Genomic DNA, 23080 nt, shown 5'->3' with positions numbered 1-23080 from the left:
ATTGTGCCTGCTGCCCGCTCCCCCCACCTGCCAGCCCTGCTGCCTGCCCGTGGGCCCAGAGCCAGGGGTGGGGGCGGGAGAGAGGACTAGTAAGTCGCCTGATTAAATGGTCTGAGGTCAGACCATCACTTGGACAGGAGAGCTTGTGGCCTCTACAAAGGCTAGGGGTCACCACTGCACGAAGACGCCAGGCTGCATTGGTCAGCTGCCTGGCAGGACCTTGCCAGGGCCTTTCATTGCTGAGGCCCGACGCGCAGGTGTATGGGGTGCAGGGTGAGGCAGTCCTGCCAGCCCACTGCCCCTCACCACTTCTGGAGTCCTGGGGAGTCTGGGGTGGTGGAGAGTCCCAGAGCCTCCCACGGCTCTGGCTAAAACTGAGACCCACAGGCAGATGAGCAGCAGTCTGTATGCCCAGGTCCCATCATCCAGGCCGTGGAGGGGCTAAATGAGAGGCTGGACGGCAGCTGAGGGGCAAGGCCGTGTCCATCTGTCCATCAGTGGGGATGGGTGGGGCCACCCGTGGCTGGAAGCATCGTGTGCATCTGATGGGGAGCGTGCCTGCCCCACGAGGATGGCGAGGCCCAAAGCCCTGCAACTGGACAGAGCTGGCCAGGGCCCAGGCGGCAGCCCAGGGTCAAGAGAGGCTCAGCCACTAGGATGGACCCCATTTTCTGTTTGTAAGCCCCTTGCTGGTGTTTTATTGTAACCAGTCGGTTGTTCCCCAGCCTAAACCTTGAGGGGCTCGGGGCATAATGAAAGCTCTTCCTTTTCTGGTCTCATCCCTCCCCTGGGGCCTGGCTTGCAGCGGGTACTCTCTGAGGGAGAAGTGCTGCTGAGGCCTGTGCAGCCCCCTCCCCTCTCCTGTCCCCCAGCCCCAGGGCCTCAGGGCAGGTGCAGCCTGGGATTCTGATCAGAACCCTGCCCGCCAGCTGGAAATGACCAATGCCAGGAGGAGGTGACTCCCTTCTCCTCCCCAGGCAACGCCTTGGCATCTCAGAGGAGCAGCGAGGCAGCCCCTCTTGCCTGTGTCACCGTGTCCTGTGCCACGTCACGTTGGAGTTATCATTCCGAACGTTTAGTTAGTGGAATCCAACCTTAGGCTGTTGAATTTCCTTTTAGCGCTTTGCCCGCGATTATGGCCTGCTGCCCCGAGGCGCTGGTAGTGCCTCAGGCTCGTGATTCGTGTTTTAACCTGAGATTGATTCAGGTAGCTATCAATTTTTCACCACTCCAAAAAAAAAAAAAAAAAAGGGATGTAATTCTGTGTTTAACCCAAACTAGCCGTCAGGAGTGCCGGCCGGGAGTCGAGCCAGCAGGGCCTTGCTGGCTTGTCTCAAAGTAAAGGGCTGTGTAATTGCAGGTGTCAGCAGCCCGCGTCACCCACTCCTCACCCAGCGCAGGTTGGCTGGGGCAGGGCAGTTGCAGCTCTCCCGGCCTAGACCCTGGACTGTGACGGGGTTCCAGGCAAGGACAAGAGCAGGGCTGGCCGCAGAAAGCGAAAGAACCTAGCCCAGTGGTCAAGAAGAAGGAGGAGACCATGGGTTCCAGTGACAACCTCCTTGTCCTGGGGGCCCGTGACGTGCTCGGTCATCCAGGACCCCCAGATGCCCGTGGGGGTGGGTTCCCGCGCGTCAAAAGAGGGGGCGGCTCGGGGGCGCCCCATAGTCTCTCCTGCTCTCCTGCCAACAGATGTCAGCCATCGAGACCATGACTGAGAAGCTGGAGAGCTTTGCGGCCATGAAGGCGGAATCCGGCAGCTCCTTGCAGCCCCTCCCCCCCCACCCCTTCAACTTCCGGTCCCCACCCCCGACGCTCTCGGACCCCATCCTCAGGAAGGGCAAGGAGCGCTACACGTGCAGGTGAGACGCTGAGAGCCCCTGGGGCGGCCCCGGCAGAGTGGCCACAGGTGCCACGCTGGCCCGTGCGCCTGCACTTCCAGGAGAAAGCTCTCAGTCTCAGCCCGGGTACAGCGTGGTAGCAACCGATGGCCCGTTGTCCCCTTGACATCATTCCCCAGAGATATGCACGTGCCCCCCACCAGGTTGTGCTCCCGTGAGTGCAAGAAAGTGCAACCTTGGCCGGCCGGTCGGAATTCGCAAGGCCGGAGGCTGAGGTGCCGCGGTCAGTGTTTAACCACAGCTCTGGGGCCGGTGGGGAGCCCAGTGCTGGGGAGACATGGTCCGGCCCCAGGTGCACGGGCTTGTGCAGGCCGGTCCTTGCCGGCTCGGCCGAGGCCGGGCTCCGGGGCTGAGAAACTGCTTGGCGGCGGGGGGATTGCGGTGGGGGACGGCCCCGAGCGCGCCAGGGTGGGCCAGTGCCGTCTGCCCAGTGGTGCGAGTCCAGCTTCTCTGTGAGGCTCAGCTGGGCCCCGGGGCCGAGGAGAGACTGAAATCCAGGGTGTGCCGCCGGGCCACCTGCCCCCAGGTGTGGGAGAAGCAGCACCAGGAAAGCACCCGGACGCCCGAGTGTCGGCCGTGCGTCTGCTTCACGCATCCCTCACCCACCCCTCCACTCCAGGTACTGTGGCAAGATCTTCCCCCGATCAGCAAACCTCACGAGGCACCTGAGGACACACACCGGGGAGCAGCCGTACAGGTAGGAGCCCGCCCGGCAGGGGGTGCAGGCTCCTGGCGGACAGGAAGGGCGACGGGTGGGACCTGCGCCCCTCCCTCCTGGCCCCTCAGCCGCCCTGCGCCCAGGGGCGTTGTAAAGGTTAGGCTACCGGAAGGTTCCCATCTGCCGACCCAGAAGGGTGCTCAGGAGCAACCCTCCCCCCTGCCGCTGGGGTGTCGACTGGCGCAGAGAAGCCGGCCCAGGGGTGGTCTGGCGGGGGGAGCCTCAGCCTCACTACCACCCAGCCCCACTCTGCCCCCCTCACCACGGCCGGCAGCCCTCGCTGACCTAGCCCTGGGCAGGGGACCAGGGCAAGCGCCTACGGCGGGGTGGGCTGGTCTCAGAGGAAAAGGAGCTCCGTGCAAATGCGGGTCCCAGCCAAGCGTGGGGCATCCTGAGGGATTCCTTACATCCCCCTGACCGCCCTGGACGGACGCCGCCTCTGCCCCCAACCTCGCTCCGCGGTGCCTGGGCTCCTGCCTGCAGAGGTGTGGTCACAAGCACATGGGGGGGGGGGGCGGGGTGTGAGAGCCAGTGCATTTCATGTTCACAACTAGTGGAGGCATCACCCCATTTCAAAGACTTGGAGCCCCAGGCTTAGAGACGCCCCTGACCTGCCGGGGGTCCGAGATCATGGCCATGGTAGTTTACCATTCTGGCCTTTCCCCTTGGTCCCTGGGGCGTTTGTCGGGCAGGAAAAGAGCTGAGGGTAGTGCCCTGTCTTTTGGGGACCCCACCCAGGGGAACCCTGGGAGTCCCAGGAGATGGTGACCGTGAGGCAAATTGGGGAAACGCTGGTCCCAATGCCAGGACGACATTCCGGGCTGTCTGGTGAACAGCAGCCACCGGGAGTAAGGGGTTTGGTGTGGTTTTAAGTTGGCAACATGAGATTCCTGTCCTCTGGCCGCCGCACAGAGCTGGGAGTCACCCACTGGCCCTGGAGATTGGGGGCGTGTCCCCATCCCTCGGCCGGGCGGCCACACAGGGACCCCTGCAAGTGTCACAGTCCCCGTGCCCTGTCCTGGCCGGGTAAGCGTCAGCTCACCTCATCTGTTCAGTGCCCTCGGCCTGCCCACAACACCCCCCCCCACCCCGTTCCCCTCAAAAAGTGGCTTACAACTTAACGGAGGCTGGTTTGGCCTGGTTCCCTCCCTGGAAAGGAGCCACGTGTGTTTTCTGTAAGGAGAACCAACTCTGGACAGTGTTGCGTGTAAGAGCCCCTGGGGCGTCGGGCCGTGTTTATAGAAGGATTTAATTATCATCGATTTCTTTTGCCCTTTCCAATCTGTGAGTTTCGACGTGGGTAACAATGATTGCTTTGAAAGTTTGCGCTGCAAATCCTGACCACGTCTGGTTCAAGGCAGCCTACAATGAGGAGTTTGGGGTGTGGGACGGTGCTTGTGACGTCACTGAGGCTTCTGGGCTCACTCTGTGAATCAGAACGTCTTGAATTGGAGAAGGAAAATGTGCGGGTCTGTCCACAGAAGCCCGTTGCCAGCCCAGGCCAGGTCTGATGAAAACCGCCCGCCGCCTGCCCGGAGCCCACGTGTGTGCCGGCCCAGGCCAGGTCTGATGAAAACCGCCCGCCGCCTGCCCGGAGCCCACGTGTGTGCCGGCCCAGGCCAGGTCTGATGAAAACCGCCCGCCGCCTGCCCGGAGCCCACGTGTGTGCGCTGCGTGTGTGCCCCTCACAAGCAAGAGAAAGACAGACCCCTTAGTGTGACCGATGCGTTTGCTGAAGAGGAGGTCACACCTCTGCCCGGCCCAGCCCGTGTCCTGGCTTCGAGATCTTTGCGTGAAGCTGCGGGGCGAGGGGCAGTTGGTGACACATTCCTTCAAGCTCCGGCACGGAGGGCTCATTGAGACGTGGGAGGAGAGATGTAAAAACTGGATTGGGAATGAGGGGGGCCGCTTCCTTCATCTGTGCTGGCAGCCGCCGTGCTCAGGGGTCCCCCCAGCTGCTGCCCAGGGTGGGGGCCCTCGAGTCACACTCTGGATGCGAGCGCTCGTGGACTGGCCGTGGGCTCCTGGCGGGACCTGGATTCCGGCTTTAAGGATGCTCACCTCCCCATCTGGCTCCCCGTCTCGCTGACTGTGTTAAGTCAAAGCACCCAGCAAGGTCCTGTTACCATTTCTGTCGGGGCTACGGGTGGCCCATAGGTGTCCTTTCTTTGCTCGTTTTATTGTTAGGGCTGGGTTTCAAAATCTCTTCTTTCTTTCCTTTCCTCGCTTACAAAGACTGAAGGCTTTTCTCCCTGTGATGGCTGGTGTGGCCCCACTGGGTCCCGGGGAGGACGCTGCCAGCCCGCCGAGGGCCATTTCACCCTCCCCACGTGGTGCTGGGTCTCTACCACGGCTGGCTTTCCCAGGGCGGCGGCAGATGCGGTCACAGCAAGGTCCCCTCGAGGCCCTTCCTGCCCGCCGCCGTGGCCAGCGCGGCTCTCTGCTCTCCCACTCCTGCTGGAGCGTGATGGCGTGTTATTTTATACAGCACGGCCGTAAATTTCACTAGCCACTCGTCAGCTTATTTACAACGCAAATCCCAGCTGCTCTGAGAGCCCTGCTCCCTCGCAGCCCTGGGCTCACCAGTCCCCTAAATTTCAAATGTACTTCTCTGGGCCATTTATTTAGATTAGGACCACGAGAGGGCCAGGTTCAGGACTCTGTGACCAAATCGAATGCGTCGCTGCCCTCCCCAGCCCCTCCCAGCCCCGCAGAGGTTGGGGCTGGGAGGTCTCAGGTCTGTGATGAGCTCCTCGGCCAATCCTGTTTCGTCCTCAGAGTTCCCACTGCCCTGGGGTAATGCACGGCCGCTGGTGGAGCTCGCAGAGGGTCCCTGAATTTCCAAAGATACAGGGAAAGGAGGCTAAGTGTGCAGGCACCTGTGTAGACCGAGGCGGGTGCACCACGCAGCCCGTGTGAAGCCTGTTGGACAGGCAGGGGGCGAACGCCCAGACCCGGGCTGGGGCCAGCTTGGCCTTGCGCTCGCCCTACAGGCGAGCCTGGAGCCACTGGGGGTGGAGGGTTTCTGTAACTTTGGGGGTGTGCTGGGGGCAGAGTGGGGGAGCGAGATGGTGCAGGCTGGGATGTAAAAATCCTCCTTTCTGGACCGTCGAGAGGGGAGCGCCAGGTCAGAGGACACCCGAGCATCTCTGCTCAGCCCAGCCAGGGAGAGGGCTCAAGGCCCAGCCCAGCTTCTCTGGCACCGCAGGCCGGGAAAGACAAGATAACCACCTTCCCGGTGCTGGCAGCCAGGACGTGGGTCCAAGTCACGAGGCTGTGGGAGGACCAGGGCCCCATGTCTCAGGGACACCCAGGGGCCCGGGGGCAGCTCAGCTGGCCCAACAGGCCGGCCTGGCACCTAGCAGCAGAGGAGGCCGAGGGTGGCTCACGGGGAGCCCAGGGGGTTAGTGTGTAGATCACGGACAGCTCTTAGCCCATCTGCCGTGGAGGGAGCCAGCGTTAGCCTGGCCTCAGGCAGAATGTGGAAGCTTCGGGAACTGAGTAAATGAGCCCCAGAATCACACCAGGGGAGCCGCAGGGGCCCCCTCTAGCTGGGCCCCTCTCCCCAGGGGTTATCCCGCAGGAGGAGAGGCGGGGGTAACCTGGAGCCTCTCGACCTACCAGGACAGAGCTTCATAAGGCTGCCACCCCTTCAGCAGGGAAAGCTCAGCTCCTGGGCCCCAGCGGCGGCTCGTGGGGGCCCTGGGAACACGGAGGTTGCCCGGACTCCCCGGGCAGGGCCAGCCTCTGAATGTCAAGTGTCAGGCGGGCACCTCAGGTTCTGGGTGGGCAGCACCGGGAAGGCCCCCGCCAGCCCGGCCCCAGATGGGAGGCCAGGGCCCCAGAGCGTCCTCAGGCATGTCCCCGTGCACGTGACCGAGCGCTCGTGACCAGTACGCTGTGCTGGAGCGCGGCCACTGGCCCCTGCAGGGATGCCAGGCCGCGGCCTCACGGCAGGTCCCCACGCCTTCCAGCCACGCCCTCTGGGTGAACCTGACATCCCGAGCTCATGCCCCTCTGCACTGGCTGCACAGACTCTGCCTCCTGAAGGGCTCGGGCACTCAGCGTCCTGCCGTGCTCGCCTCTCTGCTTGTCGCTCCGGGGAAGCTTGTTTCCGAAGCAGGAGGAGACCTGAGCGCAGGGATGGCTGTTTCGGGGCACCTGTGCATCTGAGACTTGGATGAGCATCCCTGGGGGAGTTCTGAGGCCAGGTGCACACGAGCGTGCCCACCAACACGTGTGCACACGCACCGGCACCCGCAAGGGGGGACACAGCCACACGTGTGTGCAAGAGCACTCTGAGACGCTCACACACGTGTGCGACTGGAGACCCCTGAGCCGGAGTCCCTCTGCCATGGCCCAGCTGGGCGTGCAGAGCGGGTGGGAGCGGTGGACGGCCTTGGCCCGGACTCCTGCCGCCAGGAGGAGGTGGCACTGTTTGCAGAGCTGGCGGCTGTGGGTCCTCCGTCCCCGGCCCCGGCTCTCTCTCTCTCTCTCATTCTCTCAGTGCCGGCAGTACTCAGGCCCCCTCTGTCAGTTCCCGTGGGAGATCACCCTCCCTTTCCCTGCCCTCGGGGCCTCCAAGGGTGGTCGTGAAGGCTGTGCCCGCACGAGGCCCCACACCCACGGGGACCTGCACGTGGCAGGCGTCTCAAATCGTGCCTCATGGCAACTTCCCGTCAGTAGAGCGCTTTGCTCTGGTAAACTTGTGGGGGTCACGACAATATTCTGACAACAGAAGCATCTGGAGGAAAGAGCGTCTTTTTCTAATTTCCCAAGTGTGCCGTGCAGCCCGGCAACGGGTGCCCCTGCAGAGGGGCTGAGGGCGCCCCCCACTGAAGGGGGTCCGTGGACGGAGGCCACCTGACGGGGTGAGGCTGGGAGGCCTCTTCACCTCAGGGCAGTGAAGGATGCTCGAGAGAGTTGGGGCAGCCCCCGTGCCCTGTTAATGGACTGGCCAGCTGAGGCCCCAAGGGAGATGCGGTCCGCCCAAGGACCTGTGGAGAGGGGCCGGGACCAGGCCAGGGGAGGGTTCTCCGCCAGGGAGGAAGGTTGCAGGCAGCGGGTCTGGGCTCCTTCCCAGGAAAACCTGCCAGGAGTATCTTTCCTGGTGCGCGGGTGCCCCCGTGAGGCCGCCAGGAGCACGCCGCCCTCTGCCGTGGACCGCCAGGCCCTGGCCTCCGCGCTGGGCGGACCCAGACAGCAGAGAGGTTGAGAGATGAGGGGAGACGCCAGAAGGTCCCGGTGCTGCCCACCCAGGGGCACAGGCCCCAGAGGGTCCCCCCGGCCTGTTCAGGGCGCAGTCCGACACCATCCACCGCCCAGGGGCAGCTTTGCCAGGACCGCCTCCCAGGGCCCTCGGGGGTCTCCTCAAGGCCGGGGGCTCCGCTGAGGCGCCGTGTCTTACAGGTGTAAGTACTGCGACCGCTCCTTCAGCATCTCCTCCAACCTCCAGCGGCACGTCCGGAACATCCACAACAAGGAGAAGCCCTTCAAATGCCACCTGTGCAACCGCTGCTTCGGGCAGCAGACCAACCTGGACAGACACCTGAAGAAGCATGAGCACGAGCACGCTCCAGGTGGGGGTCCGTCCGGCGGGGAGGGGGCGGGGCCGAAGGGAACGCAAGCTAGCTCTGTGGGGAGGCTCGCAGTCACCCCTCAAACCGTTGTCATTACGGAGAATCCTGTGCTCTTGGGTCTCCCAAGAAGTGGGTTCCCTGAGAGCGCCCCAAATACGCACCCCCCTTGGCTGCCCGCCCCGCCACTGGTGCGCCGCGGAGGGGGGGCTCAGCTGAGGGACGCCCCCCCTGACGCTGCCCCTCTGCAGTGAGCCAGCATCCGGGGGTCCTCACGAACCACCTGGCGACCAGCACCTCCTCCCCCGCCTCCGAGTCGGACCACCATGCACTTTTAGACGAAAAGGAAGACGCCTATTTCTCAGAAATCAGAAACTTTATTGCCAACAGCGAGATGAACCAAGCAACAACGCGAACAGACAAACGGTAAGAAACCCATCCCGGGGCCCCAGGAAGCTCTGGGCTCTGCATGGTCACCTGTATGGTCACGCCCACAGCAGGGTCCCGCGTCCCAGCACCAGGGACCCCAGGCCCACCGCAGAGGGCGAGGCCCGTGGGCTCTGCAGCCAGTGTCCATCCCAGCCCCCTCTCTGCCTCGGTTTCTCCACCTGCAGAGGGCGATTAGAACAGGCACCCTGGCCTGATGGCGTGTGTCACACGCTCAGCACCAGGCCTAAATGGTACAGTTTGGCCTCACGGTTGAGACGTGCAGCCGGACATGGGCCAGGCGACGGCTCCTGCCGTGAGACCCGCCGCGCCTCTGAAACTCCCGAACATTCTCATTTAATCCGAGGCAGAAAAGGTTTCTTAGCAAGAGTGCTGCCCCTTTAAATACACACACACAGAGGCAGGAGAACGGCAGAATTGGGAATTCAGGGATGCGGAGGGTATTCTGCATAACCTCCATCCCGGGGCTCAGCTGGCAGAGAATCAGAGATGCCCAAACTCCAAGAGTCCTCAGGGATGTGCTCCCCTAATTCTGCAGAGGCCCAGAGGAGGGGGTGGGCTGTGGCTTTGCGGCCCCATCCCCAGCAAGGTGACGAGGGTCCCCCAGGACACCCAGCTCCCCAGGAGCCTGTCTGTTCCCACATCACTGGTGCCCCTGAGGGCAGAGCAGGGGCACCAAAAAGACCTGTCAAATCTACAAATGGGCATGACACGACACTTGGACTGTTTCTGGCTCTGCTAAGTCCTGAATCTATGCCCGGGAAGGCGATCTCACCTGGCGCCTGGGTGGGCTCAGAGGAGGGGAAGTGGGAGAGGCTGGCCGTGGGCTGCACATCCCAGAGCCCTGGCTGGCAGTGGAGACCTCACTCCTGCGGGCAGCCCTGCCTGCTCTACGGCCAACAAAGCGCCCATGGCCATCCTTGGCTCTGGGCACACGCTATGGTCTCATGGGAACCCAGGCCCTGCCATCTGCTCCGGGGTGTGGAGTTGTGCTCAGACAGCGCCCCGCGGCTCTGAGGGCTGTGCGTAGTTCAAGCTCTGTGATCTCCGCCTTCAAAGTCACGGACCTGAGCGCCCAGGGGCTGGGCCACGAGGCACGTCCTAGCTGTTGAAGACTCTTCCTTTGTGCCCAGGGCAAAGCCAGACGAGAACTGACACACGCCCGGGGCATCCTCCCTGGGGTGGGCGGCCGCGCCGGGTGGCTCCCACACCTCAGGCTTGGGTGACAGGCCCAGCTCTCAGCCACGAGGAGGACACTCCAGGAGAGCCACCAGACAGAGGGGTTGTCCCCAGAGGGAAGAGGGGACGGCACCATCCTAACCCCACGGAGCAGAACGTTTCAACCAGGGCCCCTGGGGGGCGGTCCGTGGGGCTCAGAGGAGGCTGGCCTCACGTCCCGTGCCAGCCCAGGCCCTCGGCTGGCCCGCCTGCTGACGCTGCATCCCGGGAGCCGGGAGCCCCTGGAGGTGCCTGCACATCGTTGTCGGAAATGGAGACCATGGTCACGGTTGACGTTTGTCGGCTAATGTGCGGAAAGCGGTAGGATGCTGGCGGTCCTGTTAGGGGCCAGTACTAACATCCAGAACCAGCATCTTTCTCTTGACCGTCAGTGAGAATTGAGGGCCTGCCAGGCTTCCTGGCCCTACAATCCCAGAAACTCCGGGGCTGAGTCCTGTCCCCCCCAAATTCCTATGTTGAAATCCTAATCTCCAGCACCTCAGAGTGTGACCTTATTTGGAAATAGGGTCTTAAGTTGTAATTAGTTAAGATAAGGTCTTACTGGAGTCGGGTGGCCCAGTCCGATAGGACTGGTGTCCTTAGAAAAGGGAGAGATTGGGGCACACACACGCACAGGGAGGTACCGTGTGAGGACAACGCAGAGATCGGGTGATGTGCCCACAAGCCAAGGAGTCCCAAGCATCGCCAGCACCCCACTGGAGTCCAGGGGAGGAGCCGGGAGGAGAAGCAGCCCTGTGACACCGGGACCTGGGACGTCTGGACTCCAGGACAGGGAGGGGTGGATCCCCGCTGTCTGAGCCGCAGCCGTGCTGCTCTGGTGCGGTGGCCTCGGGGAGACTCCCCCGCCCCAGGCAGCCGTGTGGAGGCCTGGACACTCGTCCTGGTGTCCTCTCTGTCTGAAGCCGTCTCCAGCCAGACCCCCCGCTCTGTCCCCGCCATATCCGCCCCTGTCCCCACCCAGCGAGCTCTGATGCTCGATGCAGGCCTCCCACCAACGAGCAGACCCTCTATGCAGGGCGGGGCTGGGGACGCAGAGACAAAGCGCTCGAGGTTGCTGCTCCTACAGAGAGGGGCTCATGTATAAACCTGCACAGAGAGCTCAGGCTCGCTTAACTGACACACAGGGCTTTGCACTGATCCGAGCCCCGGGGCGCAGGGCTCCCCACCTGCACTGTGCACCAGCCCTCAGCGTGGGGCCTGTTCTCACGTCCCTGGGAGGGCGTGGGCTCCGAGATGGCAAGCCCCGTCCGAGGGGACCCTGCCAAGACCCAGAGTGGGAGGCAGGACCTGGCTCTGGGGTCCTCACCGCGGTGGACGGGCGTGCACCTGGTGACAAGGGAAATGTGCTGGGGTCCTGCCCGTCCTGGAGGGCAGGTCAGCTCTCAGCCTCCGCATACTTCCCTGTGGAAAGAGAAGAAGTGAAGACAGGGACGGGCGAGAGCAGGGCCATCGGGGTCTCCCCCAGCTCAGCCCGGCCCCCCACCCTCTCTGCGTTTGGAAGTGGTGACCACTCGGGGGGGACGTATCCTCTCGCCTTGGTGCCCCGAGCAGGAGCCCAAGTCTCCCCTGACAGCAGTGAACAGACTCCCGTGGGCCGTGTGGGGTCCAGGAGGAGTGGGGACGGGGGGCTCGAACTCGGGCTCCGGAAGCGTGTGCTTCGCCCTCCACCCCCCCCCACCCACGTGTCGGACCCCCGCCCAGATGGCCTCGGGCCCAGCCCACCTGTGGCCGCAGCCCCTGGTCACAGACTTGCAGACGCACCAGACACAGCTGGTGACATTTTCTGAAGGGAATGAGCAACCTGTCCCTCACTGCTTGTTCTCTGCTTTCAGTGATGAGGACCCAGGGTGGGAAAGGCTCGCCCGGCTGCAGGGACCCCGAGGGAAATGAGGTGGGGTCCGGGCTGCAGGAGAGAGCCCCCTGGCGGGTTTCCATCGCTGACAACAGCCCGGTCCTCGTGGTCCGGGACCCTGGATCCCAGACGCTCCATCCGCGGAGGGGCCGCCCCGTCCTCGTGTCCTCACGGCGGGCGGGGGGGAGCAAGCATCCATCAGGGCCGGGCCAGCAGCCCTCCCATGCTCTGAGCCCCCCCAAGGGCGCCCCTTGTGCGGTGCCCAAGCCCAGAGCCCCCTTCCCCACCGGCCCGGCCGTGGCTTCCTTCCCTGAGCCACTGAGTGGCCCACTGTCCTCGCTGGCATAACACCGCTGCCGCCGAGCGGTGCCCACCCAGCCCCTGCCCAGCCCTCAGCAGTCCCCCTTCTCGGCCTGAGTCACTCACTCCACAAGGATGGCAGCCGAGCCACCCAGGACCCCGGCTCTGAGGGTTCGGTGACCGCGGGGGGGCAGGCTGCCTTCGAAGGGGGCGGGGCGGCCGTCGGGGAAGGCGGAGGCGTGACCCACTGGCCTCTGGGCGTCTGTGGCCAGCTCCGTCCGTGTCATTTCAGGCCGGAAGTCCAGGACCTGGACGGTGCCCCCCCGTGCCCGGGCCTGGCCGGCGGGAAGCCCGAGGACGCAGAGGAGGAGGAAGAGGACGAGCTGGAGGACGACGGCGACAGCCTGGCGGGGAGGTCCCAGGACGACACCGTGTGCCCCACGCCGGAGCCCCAGGCCGCCTGCGAGGACGAGGAGGACGGGCCCGCCTCCCTGGCCATGGGCTTCGACCACACCCGAAGGTGGGCGCCGGCCCCCGGCCCCCGGGTGCCCCGCGCGCCGGGGGGACCTCATTCCCACACCCACCATCCGCCCAGCGGGGTTCACCCTCCTTCCCAGCAGGTGTTCCTACTGCAGGGACTTGTGTGTGCAGGCGGGGGTGAGGCCGGGCCCCAGGAAAGGGGGTCAGGGCTCCAGCCCCCCACACTCGCACGCGCGCGCAAACACACACGCTTCCCCAGGCCCGGAAGCAGAGTGGGGGAGGGGACGGCTGAGAGGGAGCTGGTCCTGGACCCGCGGGCCGTGTCCGGCCCTGCGGAAGAACCCAGAGCGGTGACATCTGGCCTCCAGCAGGCTGTGAGGGGCGGGGGCTGAGCACCCACAGTTCTGGAAGCAGGTGAACCACAGCCACGTCCCCAGGTCCCGACCGCTCGCCGCCTGCTTTCAGCACCGGTGAGGCTGCCAGCGTTCCATGATCCTCCTGGGGGAGGCCCGTAGATGCCGGAGGCCTTTCCGAGATGGCCCATTTCCTCCCACCCCTGAGTGCTGGGGGCAGGAGCCCCGGGCCGCTCCAGAGCCACCCAGATTCTCGGGAACCGAGGTGTCCCCGGCTGCCCCCCATCCCTGAGGCCCAGCGCCCCGCCTGCTGCTTGCAGTGTGTGCACGTACTCATCTCCCTCTGTCGCTCTCCTGCATCGGTGTGGCTTCCGTCCAGGTGTCCGTGTGTCCGTGTGTCTGTCTCCTCGTGCACGTGGCCCGTGGAGATGCCGTGACGCGCATGCAGGCATGGAGCCAGCTGTGGGGCATCAGAGAGGTGGCGAGAGGCCAGGCCGGCTAACGGCAGGCCCCTCTCCGGTCGTTGGTGCAGGTGTGTTGAGGAGCGACCAGGCGGTCTGTTGGCTTTGGAGCCGATGCCGACTTTTGGGAAGGGGCTGGATCTCCGCAGAGCAGCTGAGGAAGCATTGGAAGTTAAAGATGTGCTTAATTCCACCTTAGATTCTGAGACTTTAAAACAGACCCTGTACAGGCAGGCTAAGAACCAGGTAGGTACCCGCCAGAGCCCACCCCCTCGCCTTCCCCAGGCTGGACGGCAGGCGGCAGCCGCGCCCCCCCCACCAGGGACAGCCTCGCCTCTCGCTGTGGCCATCCCACGTCTGCCTGGGGACACCTCCCGTGCCTATTGCATTGGCTAGAGAGACCCCCAAGTGACTGCCCTTGCCCACAAGTGGGGTGGGGCAGGGAGAGGTTGAGGGCAGATGAGCGCAAGCAGGACAGTCACGGGGGCGCTCCCCCCGCAGTGCTCACTGACACGTGGGTCCCCGTCCTCACGACCCTGGAGGGAGGCGTCCACAGCAGGTGCCCTGCCCTTGTGGCTGCACTGGCCTCCCTCTGCCTCTACCCGAGCAGGGATGATGATAGCCCAGGGTCTTCTCGAAGGACGCTGCCCCGTTGGGGGTCAGGATTGCAAGCGGCAGCCGTGACGGGGTCAGCGGGCACCCGGCCGGCTGGGCACGTCTCGTTCCTCAGCACAGGTGTCGCAGGAGCCTGCCTCCTGCTTCTCTCCAGTCTGGGGGGCTCGGGGTTTCACTCAGCTCTCTGCAGCCCACCCGAGGCTCAGCAAAAGCCGTTTGCGTGTCTGTCTTCGTCTTTTTACTAATGCTGTCGGAGCGTGAACTCGGGGGACACCCCCCAGCCCGCCTGCTCTGAGCGGCCCCCGCTCCCGTCTGCTCACGCCCTGTGGGCTAAGCCGGGCTCCAGGCCAGAGGCACGTCTCAGAAACGCTGCACGTCGTTTCCCCAGACTATCTCTGTGCTGCCACCGTGGTCATCCACAGGGGACAGGCCTCACCAGGCAGGGCCTGAGCCTCGTTGACAGGGTCTTAGCAATAACTCCCAGCATTCCCAGTCCCTCCCAAAGAGCACACTTGCCTGGGAACGCGTGCTGATCGCCAGGGGACGTGGAGGCGACTGCAAGGGTGGATGTGCCCCAAAGAGGCTGAGGGTCTTGGTGGCACTCTGCACCAGCGCCTGGCAGAGCTGCCCCCTCCGCGCCTTCCTCCCCTGTGGGCCGGCCCCCGCGCCTCTGCCCTCATCTACCTCTGGAGCTGAGGCCGGCCAGAGCGGGTGGGAGGCCGGGAGGGGACGGGGCCGGCCTGGGGTCCGCAGGACCGCAGCCCGCACCGCTCACCTGCCCGTCCCGTGTGTGCCCCGCCCTCTCCCGCCAGGCGTATGCAATGATGCTGTCCCTTTCCGAGGACGCTCCTCTCCACACCTCCTCCCAGAGTCCTCTGGACGCCTGGTTGAACATCGCGGGAGCCACGCCAGAGTCCGGAGCCTTCAACCCCATCAACCACCTCTGACCGCCCCCCGAAGGGCTGGGGTCAGAGTCCAAGCGAGGCCACCACGGGCCCCCGACGTCCCGACAGAAATCCCAGCTGCGGAAGATGGAGGCCAGGGCCTCGGGGAGCCGGAGCGGCCCGGGGCCGAGGAGACCCCTTGTCACCTGCGTCTGACCTCTCCTCAGCGTCTGTGCCCCCGGCCATGGTCCAACTTTAACTTTTCCAACGAAAACTCAGAACCCGGAGTCCTCAGAGCCGTCGTAGGGTTTCACCGGCTCTAAGAACTGGTCTTGAGGACGGCGTTCGAGATGGTTCAGCTCACAGTGTCCGGGTGCAGCGCGGGGGGGCTGCTTTGCAGAGTCAAGCCCATGGGCGAGGGCGGGATTTGAACCCCAAACTGAGGCCGGCGGGCCGCTCCCAGGCACCCGCGTGGTGTCTCGAGAGGGAACGGACAGCTGGGTGTGCTCTAAAGAGGGAATCGCCCGGATGATTTTTATAACGAAGACTACAAGAATGACCCTTTTGGTAATCTTATTGACGACAGAGTCTATTTAAGCATGTGGTTTTAAAAATAGACAGTATTTTTTAAAAAGAAAAATCAAAAAGTGACTTGCCAATTGTTTTTTAAAAGTAATTTTGCATTGCTTTGAAATCTCCGCTTATTTGCAAACCCAAACCTGCCTGGGAGCCAGCACTGCGTTTGGGGGTGTTCTTTATACTGTAGATGCAGAGAAATTTTCTATCTCTGACCGTATTTGTAAAGCCAAGGTGATTCTGGGGTCCCCCCCCGGGCAGAACTGAGTTTGGGGGGCCGACTCCCGTGAGCAGTTTCGGACTGTGCCCGGGAATCAGATACGGTGTCCTGGGCTGGCCCAAGGCTGGGACTCGGAGATGTGCCTGTCATCGTGTGCCGTGCGATTCGTGCCCGTGGCCCCCATCCAGACGCCCGGTTGTGTGGGGGAGGGCGGAGCGGTGGCTGGTTCCCTGATGTTCTCCCCACAAGGGCTGTGCCTCGGCCACCCCACAGCAGCCCGCCCGCCACCGTCCTCAGAAGGCAGGAACTGCCGGTCACGTTCGGATCTCCAGCCCTCACCCTCACCCACCCCCGGTCAGACGGACAAGGGGGAGGAAGCGGGCCTCCGCGGGGGCCACCGGGGGCCACACTTCAAGGCTCCCTTTTGCTCCAGGCCGCCAAGCTTCACGTGCACCTGACACCCCAAGACACGACTGCCACTTCGCTCTTTGTGTGGGCTCCTGGCGGGCAGGACCCGGCTCCAGAACGAAGGGCGTCCAGACGCGACCTACCGCAAAGAGCAAAGACAGCACAGCCCCGTGGGGACGGCGCCTCCCCGGGGACCAGGCTACTTCTCCACTCGGATGGGCTTTAAATTATTCCCGTAGGGGCCAATTTCGAGTAATCGTTTGTTTTCCCTGATGGAATTGACCTTAATCTGTATATAACTTGTAATTTTTTCTAATTCATTTCTTTTCTTATTTTATTTCTTCCTTAACAGTATTTTTGGCATTAGACATTCTTATTGTGAAGAAATAATGTTAATATAAGTATCTAGTGAAGGACCAAAACCGTGTAATAAGGTCGTGTGATGTGTGATCAATAACCAGGGAGTGGGGCCGTTTTGAAAGTGCCAAATACCCCGCGTCCCCCGCGCCCAGCAAATCCTGCTGCCCGTTTTCCAGACAATCATGTGTTTCTGTTCAATTTGAGTTTCAGCTGCGTTTAAGACAAGTGCTCTATTTATTTCTTTTCTTGTTTGGAAGATAAGAAGCAGAATAGCATCCTGAGAAGAAGAGAAAAAAAAAAAAATCTCCCAAGTTGCCCTAGAAAACGTGTGAAAATACAAACGGCTGTGGAGTGGCCAAGCGTTCGGCCACTCCAGGCCAAGACAATCGTCCACCTGGGCACTGGGGGTCCAGCCTCGTGCTGGAGACCTGCGGTGGGGAGTCCCCGGGGGCGCACAGACCTGCGGGTCCCAGTGAAAGGGCTTTGGCCCTTCCCAGATCCAGTCGAGGTGACAGGCTCAGAGCACCTGGCATGTGGGCGCCGGCTGGAAGGTCGCCCCCGGGGCAGCCGGAGAAGCTGCTGGTGGAGGACGGGCCGTGGCCACACCCGTGAGGATCTGCAGACTCAACGTCGGGCTCACACCTGCTCGGAGGCATCCTCGACCCGCCTCGGCCAGACCCGCCTGGTGTGTAGGAATTTCCAACTTCCCCTCCGCCGAGATGGGACCCCTTTGAAAAGTCAACCTCAGATACCAGCTCCCCATTTCTGTAAACCCAAATTATATGATTTCTTCTGCTAAAGAATAAGGTGTGTGCTTTTTTTTCCGATATGACTCTCTCAGTCCAAAACAGAACGTTTGGGCTGGGGGAGACCCGAGGGTCTGTTCCCTGCGGCCCGGCCCTGCCGTTCACCTCTGGTCTCTCTGTGACCGTCACGGTCGGACTTCTGTGGGCGATCTTCTTAAACATTATCTCTTCCCTTTCCTTCTTTTCTTCCCCTTCCCCAAGAACCCCGGTTGCACATTTTAAGTCCTGTTTTCTTGTCCCTCTGAAAACGATTAGAGCAAGCCCAGTTTCTCCTCTGGCCTGAACACTTGGCCGGCCTGGGGGGTGGGGTGGGGTCTGTCCTTGTACCCCTGGGCAAAGAAAGCACTTACTTCCTATGCCTGGTGTGTCCGTGAAGCCGGGTTTCAGAGCTTAGCGTTGCTCCCAACCACAGCGAGCTGCCCCCCTCTGGTCTTTCTCTGCCCCCTGGGCTCTAGCACCAGCTGCTTGTTCAGGCCCCGACGCCTCCACGTGCCGGGGGACCCTCCGGGGTTGGGGTCTGGGAGCCAGGGAGCCCGGGCTGGAGAATTCCGAGATCCCAGCTTCGGAGCACAGACACAGCAGGCAGCTGGCCGGCTGACCACTCTGTCCGTGGGCGGGTGGCCAGGGTCAGGGCTGTGGACTGGGTGTCCCACTGGGCCAGGTGTGTCCGGGGCCAGGGCCCTTCGGTCGAGCCTCTGCTGCTTCCCTCTCTGGACTGTGGACACTTACCCCCAAATGGAAATTCGAAAGGAAGCCCCCTCCCCTTTCCCTCCTCCGCCCCTCAAACCCCAGTCCCCCGAGGACCCACACCCTCTCATTCCCAGGCCCATGGGGTAGGATCCCAGGGCTGCCAATGCTTTGGCCGGCCAGCCCTTCAGCCCCCCGATCTGAACCCAGGGGCGTGCGTTCCTGCATCTGGCCTGGGACCCTGGGGTGCGGACGAGTGGACAGGGTGAGCCTGAGAGACTGCCCGGCCGGCGTGGCCTTCCTGCACAAAGCCAAGGGTGCAGCCAGTGTGTCCAGACCCTGACTGGCCCTGGAAGCCCTGAGGGCCCTCGGCCTTCTCTGTCCTGGCTGCTTCCTCAGTTCACAAAGCACTTACCTGAATACACATCCCTCGTGTCAGCCCCGAAGCCTCAAGCACTGGATTATGGAGCCCCTGTGCCCCGCCCCCCCGGCCAAGTGACTGAAATCTACTGAGCTGTATTCACTGTGCTGTCCTGGGGGAGGGGCAAGTGGCAGCACCCCCCGGGAGAGCACCCTGCACTGCTGCCCGGGGTAGGGGGACGGACAGGGAGCCGGGCACCTCGCTCCCCTCCCGGCTGGGGACGCGAAGATACGGTTGCTCCTGGTCGGTGGAGGTCAGCCGGGTCTCAAAAGCCATGAAACTGTGTCTCTGTAGCAATGAGCGATACTGTGACTAAGACGTCCTCCCATTATTCCAAGGAGCGATCCTTTTCTCCTGCCATTCCAGTGTTTTTGTTTTATTTCTTTTCTGTCACTGATTCATATTACCACTTTTGGAAAAAAATAAAAGAAGATGAAATGAAAAGGCAGCTTGAGTTTCCGAATGTGCAATTCACTTGTGGACAAAGTGACCCTAAAGGTTCCTTTCGTGCATTTTGCATCCTCTGTTCTGTTCCAGACGAGGGAAGCTGAGCCCCGTGTCGGAATACGGCACTGACAGCATCTGTATGCGTACGCTGGTGACACTCCAAACCTGTGCACCCATGTCATCCTTCACCACTGTTACATTACAGATTCGGTTTCTTTTATTTTCTTTTAGAGCTATATAATGTTGTAAAAGAAATCAAATGTAAATGTCTGGTTTTCATAGAATGTTTTTTAAAAAACCATTGAGAAGGAGGCTGGTGTGTGTCCCACGTCCCCCGATTGTAAATTGCTTCTGTTCTAAGTAAACTGTGCATGGCTCGTGTGTAGCAGTCATTACCGTGTCTGTTCGTGAAATTTTTACAGAAAGGAAAATCCCGTAGACGCACTTACTGAATCTGTGATTAGGGTCGACGTCCTCAAGACTAGAAGTCTCGAACTGCCCACGCGGAAGATGCAGTTCTTAATCCATACGGAAATCGCTGTGGGAGAAGGAAATTAAAAGGACACCAAGTGTAGGAGTCATTCAGAGAGCGATTCTGCAGATTTCATTTCGATGCTTGTGATAAAGACAGATGTACTTGTGTAGAGAAACGTCTTTAAGATGAAGCCTAGGAGAGCCGATTTCGAGGTTGACGCTGTAGTCTAGGACCGTATACCAAATGTAATCTTCCCGAAGCTACAATGAATTTATACATGAGATTGATATGCAATAAATCCGTGTGCTTTTCTAAGCCTCCGTGCCCTCCTGCTTCATTCAGGGAGAACAGAGGCCTCTGGGGAGGGCGGGGGGCGATGGACTTGAGAGTTGGGGCGTGGCAAGGTTCTCCACCAGTCCTGATGGAGACGCCCCTGTGCCATCTTCCTGACGCCACCGCCAGGGCAGGTCCCCTTGCTGCTCCCGTTTTCCAGACTCAGAGAGGGCGCCAACTCCCCTGGATGGCCTTGCAGTGAGAGTGGTGGTCTCCAGGTGTGTCCTCCTGAGGTGGGCCCACCCTCACGCGTGCCTGAAGGACGGAGGCTGAGCAATTGCCCAGGCCGCAGGGAGCGCCGACCCAGCCCTCAGGGCACCCCTCCTTCTGCGTACTCTTCTTGGGGACCTTCTTCACAGGGGCCCCCCAGCCTGATTCTGCTCTGACCGAGAGGCCTTGAATCATTAAACTACAAAGGGCGGATGCTCCGTGCCGAAGGTTAGGCCTTGTGAGACCACCCGGGGGGGTGCCCGAACCCTCACCCACGGGTGTCTCTACTCTACTTTCTGGTGACACAGAGGTTAAGTAGTGTCACTTAGGTGTCCTCTAGGCCTGAAGCCTCTGGGCCAGCCTCGCCTGCCACATACAAATAGCACCCCCCCTGGCCCGGGTCCCTGTACTTCTCCCGGCTCCTCACTGCCACCTCCTGCTGGCAGACTCCCCGCACCCCCCGCTCCTCCAGCACAGGCATGTTCAGGGGCAGCCCTGCCTGGAGGTGGGCACACCTGGAGGGTGCCAGGCCGGAGGTGGCATGTCTGGAAAACCCTCGGCTGGAAGTTTTGGGTGGTAGAGGGTCATCACGACAGAGGCAGCTTCCCCGGAGAGTGGACGCCGGCGGCTGGCCTTCCAGCATCTCCAGGTGGGGCTTCCGTAGGTGACATTTATGTTGCCTGACACCTGCTCATAAGCAAGACCTCCACTGCTGACTCACCTGAGCATTCCCACAGGCAACTTCTTCCCTGGCACACAGTCCCGGCCTCCTCTCCATCCCCAAAGCTCCTTGGCCCCCCCTTACACACCACCTTCACCACTCAAGCCACGGGAGATGGCTCTCAAATTACGAGCACTCTCACACCAGTGGCCAACCCTCCCCAGAGCACGGGTTGATGTGGGCGGCACCCTCCTCACCCAAAGAGACCTGATGAGGTGCCTCTCTGACCAAACAACCCACCCACACCACCATGGCCCATGGTCCTCCCCAGACGTTTAAGGCAGGAAGAAAACAAGATTTCACGTCAAACAGAAATCGGGCAGCATCTCCCTTCTCCCCACGGCTTTCAAGTGCCTGGGGTCCAGAGTCTCCCCCACAGATGACATCTCAGGCTCCCAGAACATGCAGGAGCCCCTTAGCCTCTGTCTGTTCACAGAGTCAGAAACTATTACATGCACTGGATTTGGGGACTTTGAAGATGGAAAGTGACCTGATTTATTTCTCCATCCCCAAAGCCTGGCTTGAAACACTCAGTAGAAGGCAGCTTGCACAAAGCAGTGAAGGAATGAATGGATGATGGATGGATGGATGTGGGGATGGATGGATGGATGGGTGGATGGATGGGTGGGTGGATGGTGGATGGATGGATGGATGGTGGATGGACGGATGGATGGATGGGTGGGTGGATGGACGGATGGATGGATGGATGGATGGTGGATGGATGGATGGATGGATGGATGGATGGGTGGATGGTGGATGGGTGGATGGTTGATGGATGGATGGATGGATGGGTGGATGGTGGATGGATGGATGGGTGGGTGGATGGACGGATGGATGGATGGATGGATGGGTGGATGGTGGATGGATGGATGGGTGGGTGGATGGACGGATGGATGGATGGATGGATGGTGGATGGACGGATGGATGGATGGATGGATGGGTGGATGGTGGATGGATGGATGGGTGGGTGGATGGTGGATGGATGGATGGATGGATGGTGGATGGACGGATGGATGGATGGATGGATGGGTGGATGGTGGATGGGTGGATGGTTGATGGATGGATGGATGGGTGGATGGGTGGATGGATGGATGGACGAATGATGGATGGATGGTTTGCTGTAAGGACCCTCACTCAACATGGATTCTGGGACCTCCAGTGCCTCTGGAGGGGTCTGAACATACTCTGAGGAGGTAACGGGAGGGAGAAAGGCCTCGTGTCCCTAAACAGCAGCGCCAGGAGCCACCAGAGGGAAGGAACCGCAGCTGATCTTGGAACAGGATTCCTGGACCTAAATCCGGGCACTGGGCCTTTTTACTTTCTTCACACAGTCAAGTAAGTGCATGTTCCCAGGGAGGGATTGGTTGGGGGAATCAGTTAAACATTTCAAGGTGATTTCCTCCCTGGTGTGACTGACACCCTGAAATCTGAAGCCCATGTTCAGATGTGGGGTTCGCCCCAGAGCTCCGGGCACAGAGACCCTTTGGGAAATACACTTCCGTTCTCGGAGGACAAATGATGTCAATCACAGAACAGATGCATGGCCACACCTCCGAAAGCTTGCGTGCTGGTCTCCAGCACACCCCGTCACACCCTCCCCGAGCTCCCAGCTGGGCTGCTGTAGGGGACCAGCCCGCCCATCTTTGTTCAGCCCAGCAGCCTTTCTCCGTATTCCGCTGAGGGGAGAGGAGTATCCCGGGACACGAGCCTGTCTGATAAGAGCCCTATTGTCAGGGAGACCCTAGAGGAAAAGAGGGCAGAGATACACAGAACAGGCTGACAAGCAGACTCTGTCTCCCTGAGGCCCAGCTCCTGGCACAGAGGATCGAGGAAAGAGCTCCATTTTGGAAACAAGGGGAAAAAATCAACAGGAGGAAAATGTGTCAATGAGGAATCTGTTTTCTGGGAGAAGAGATGCTTTTGAATTCCCCTTCGGATTCATTTTGGGCCAAGTGAGACCGTCAGTTATTTGCAGAGAAGCTATTCTGAGAATCCTTAACTTTATGTCTCGGGACAGCAAAAGTCTCCCCAAAATTGAGAAGTGTCCTAATTCAGGGTAAACTGGCCAGACGCAGGCTGGCTTTTGTGGGGACAAAGGGACCGGAAAGAGGTGCCCAGGAGAAGATGATGCTCAGAGGGGGATTCTGGGGCGGGAGGAGGCTTCCAGCCACAGCCCGGACTGCCGTCCCCATGAAGGGAAGAGCACTGTGCTCAGTACCGCCTGGCAACATCCTCCCCAAACCTCACACCCCATTCAGGAAAGGGAAGCTGGCTTTGCTCCAGAGTTCCAGGGCAGAGAGGACGGAATTCCAAGGTTACAAGATGGGGAAGCCCGGGCACCAGCGGAGGCCCCGCAGAGGGCCTGGGGCCCACCCAAAACCCCAAGGGAGGGGGTCAGCTCTTCTCTCCTGGGATCCAGCTGTGGCCCCCGGACTCCTGAGCCCACCAGGCCTTCTAGTCGATGCAGAGCAGGAGCCTGCCTCTGAAAGGCAGTGAACTGGAAACCTGCCGCCGCACAGACGTCTGTGTGTCCCTGTTCTCAGCAGCGCTGAGACATAGCTCAGCTCATCTCATCAGCTCAGCTGTGTCAGCT

General features: G+C 61.5%; 1 protein-coding gene across 4 annotated transcripts in view; it reads left to right on the top strand.

Moving 5' to 3' along the window:
• PRDM16 (PR/SET domain 16) overlaps positions 1–19570 on the top strand; it is a 323088-nt gene extending 303518 nt beyond the window's left edge. For 2 of the 4 annotated variants that reach the window (XM_033844705.2, XM_033844695.2), the window contains exons 11-17: positions 1690–1859; positions 2518–2595; positions 8026–8195; positions 8444–8618; positions 12323–12550; positions 13396–13570; positions 14752–19570. In XM_033844705.2, the coding sequence (XP_033700596.1) occupies positions 1690–1859; positions 2518–2595; positions 8026–8195; positions 8444–8618; positions 12323–12550; positions 13396–13570; positions 14752–14886 (1131 nt within the window). In that variant the 3' untranslated portion in view covers positions 14887–19570. The remainder of the gene's footprint in view (positions 1–1689; positions 1860–2517; positions 2596–8025; positions 8196–8443; positions 8619–12322; positions 12551–13395; positions 13571–14751) is intronic. The other 2 variants (XM_073797183.1, XM_073797187.1) reach the window with 2 other exon arrangements.
• The last annotated feature ends 3510 nt before the right edge of the window (positions 19571–23080 follow it).

Source organism: Tursiops truncatus, chromosome 1 (assembly GCF_011762595.2).
Source record: "Tursiops truncatus isolate mTurTru1 chromosome 1, mTurTru1.mat.Y, whole genome shotgun sequence".
NCBI classification, from domain to species: domain Eukaryota; kingdom Metazoa; phylum Chordata; class Mammalia; order Artiodactyla; family Delphinidae; genus Tursiops; species Tursiops truncatus.
This window is presented reverse-complemented; position numbering and strand designations above follow the sequence as displayed.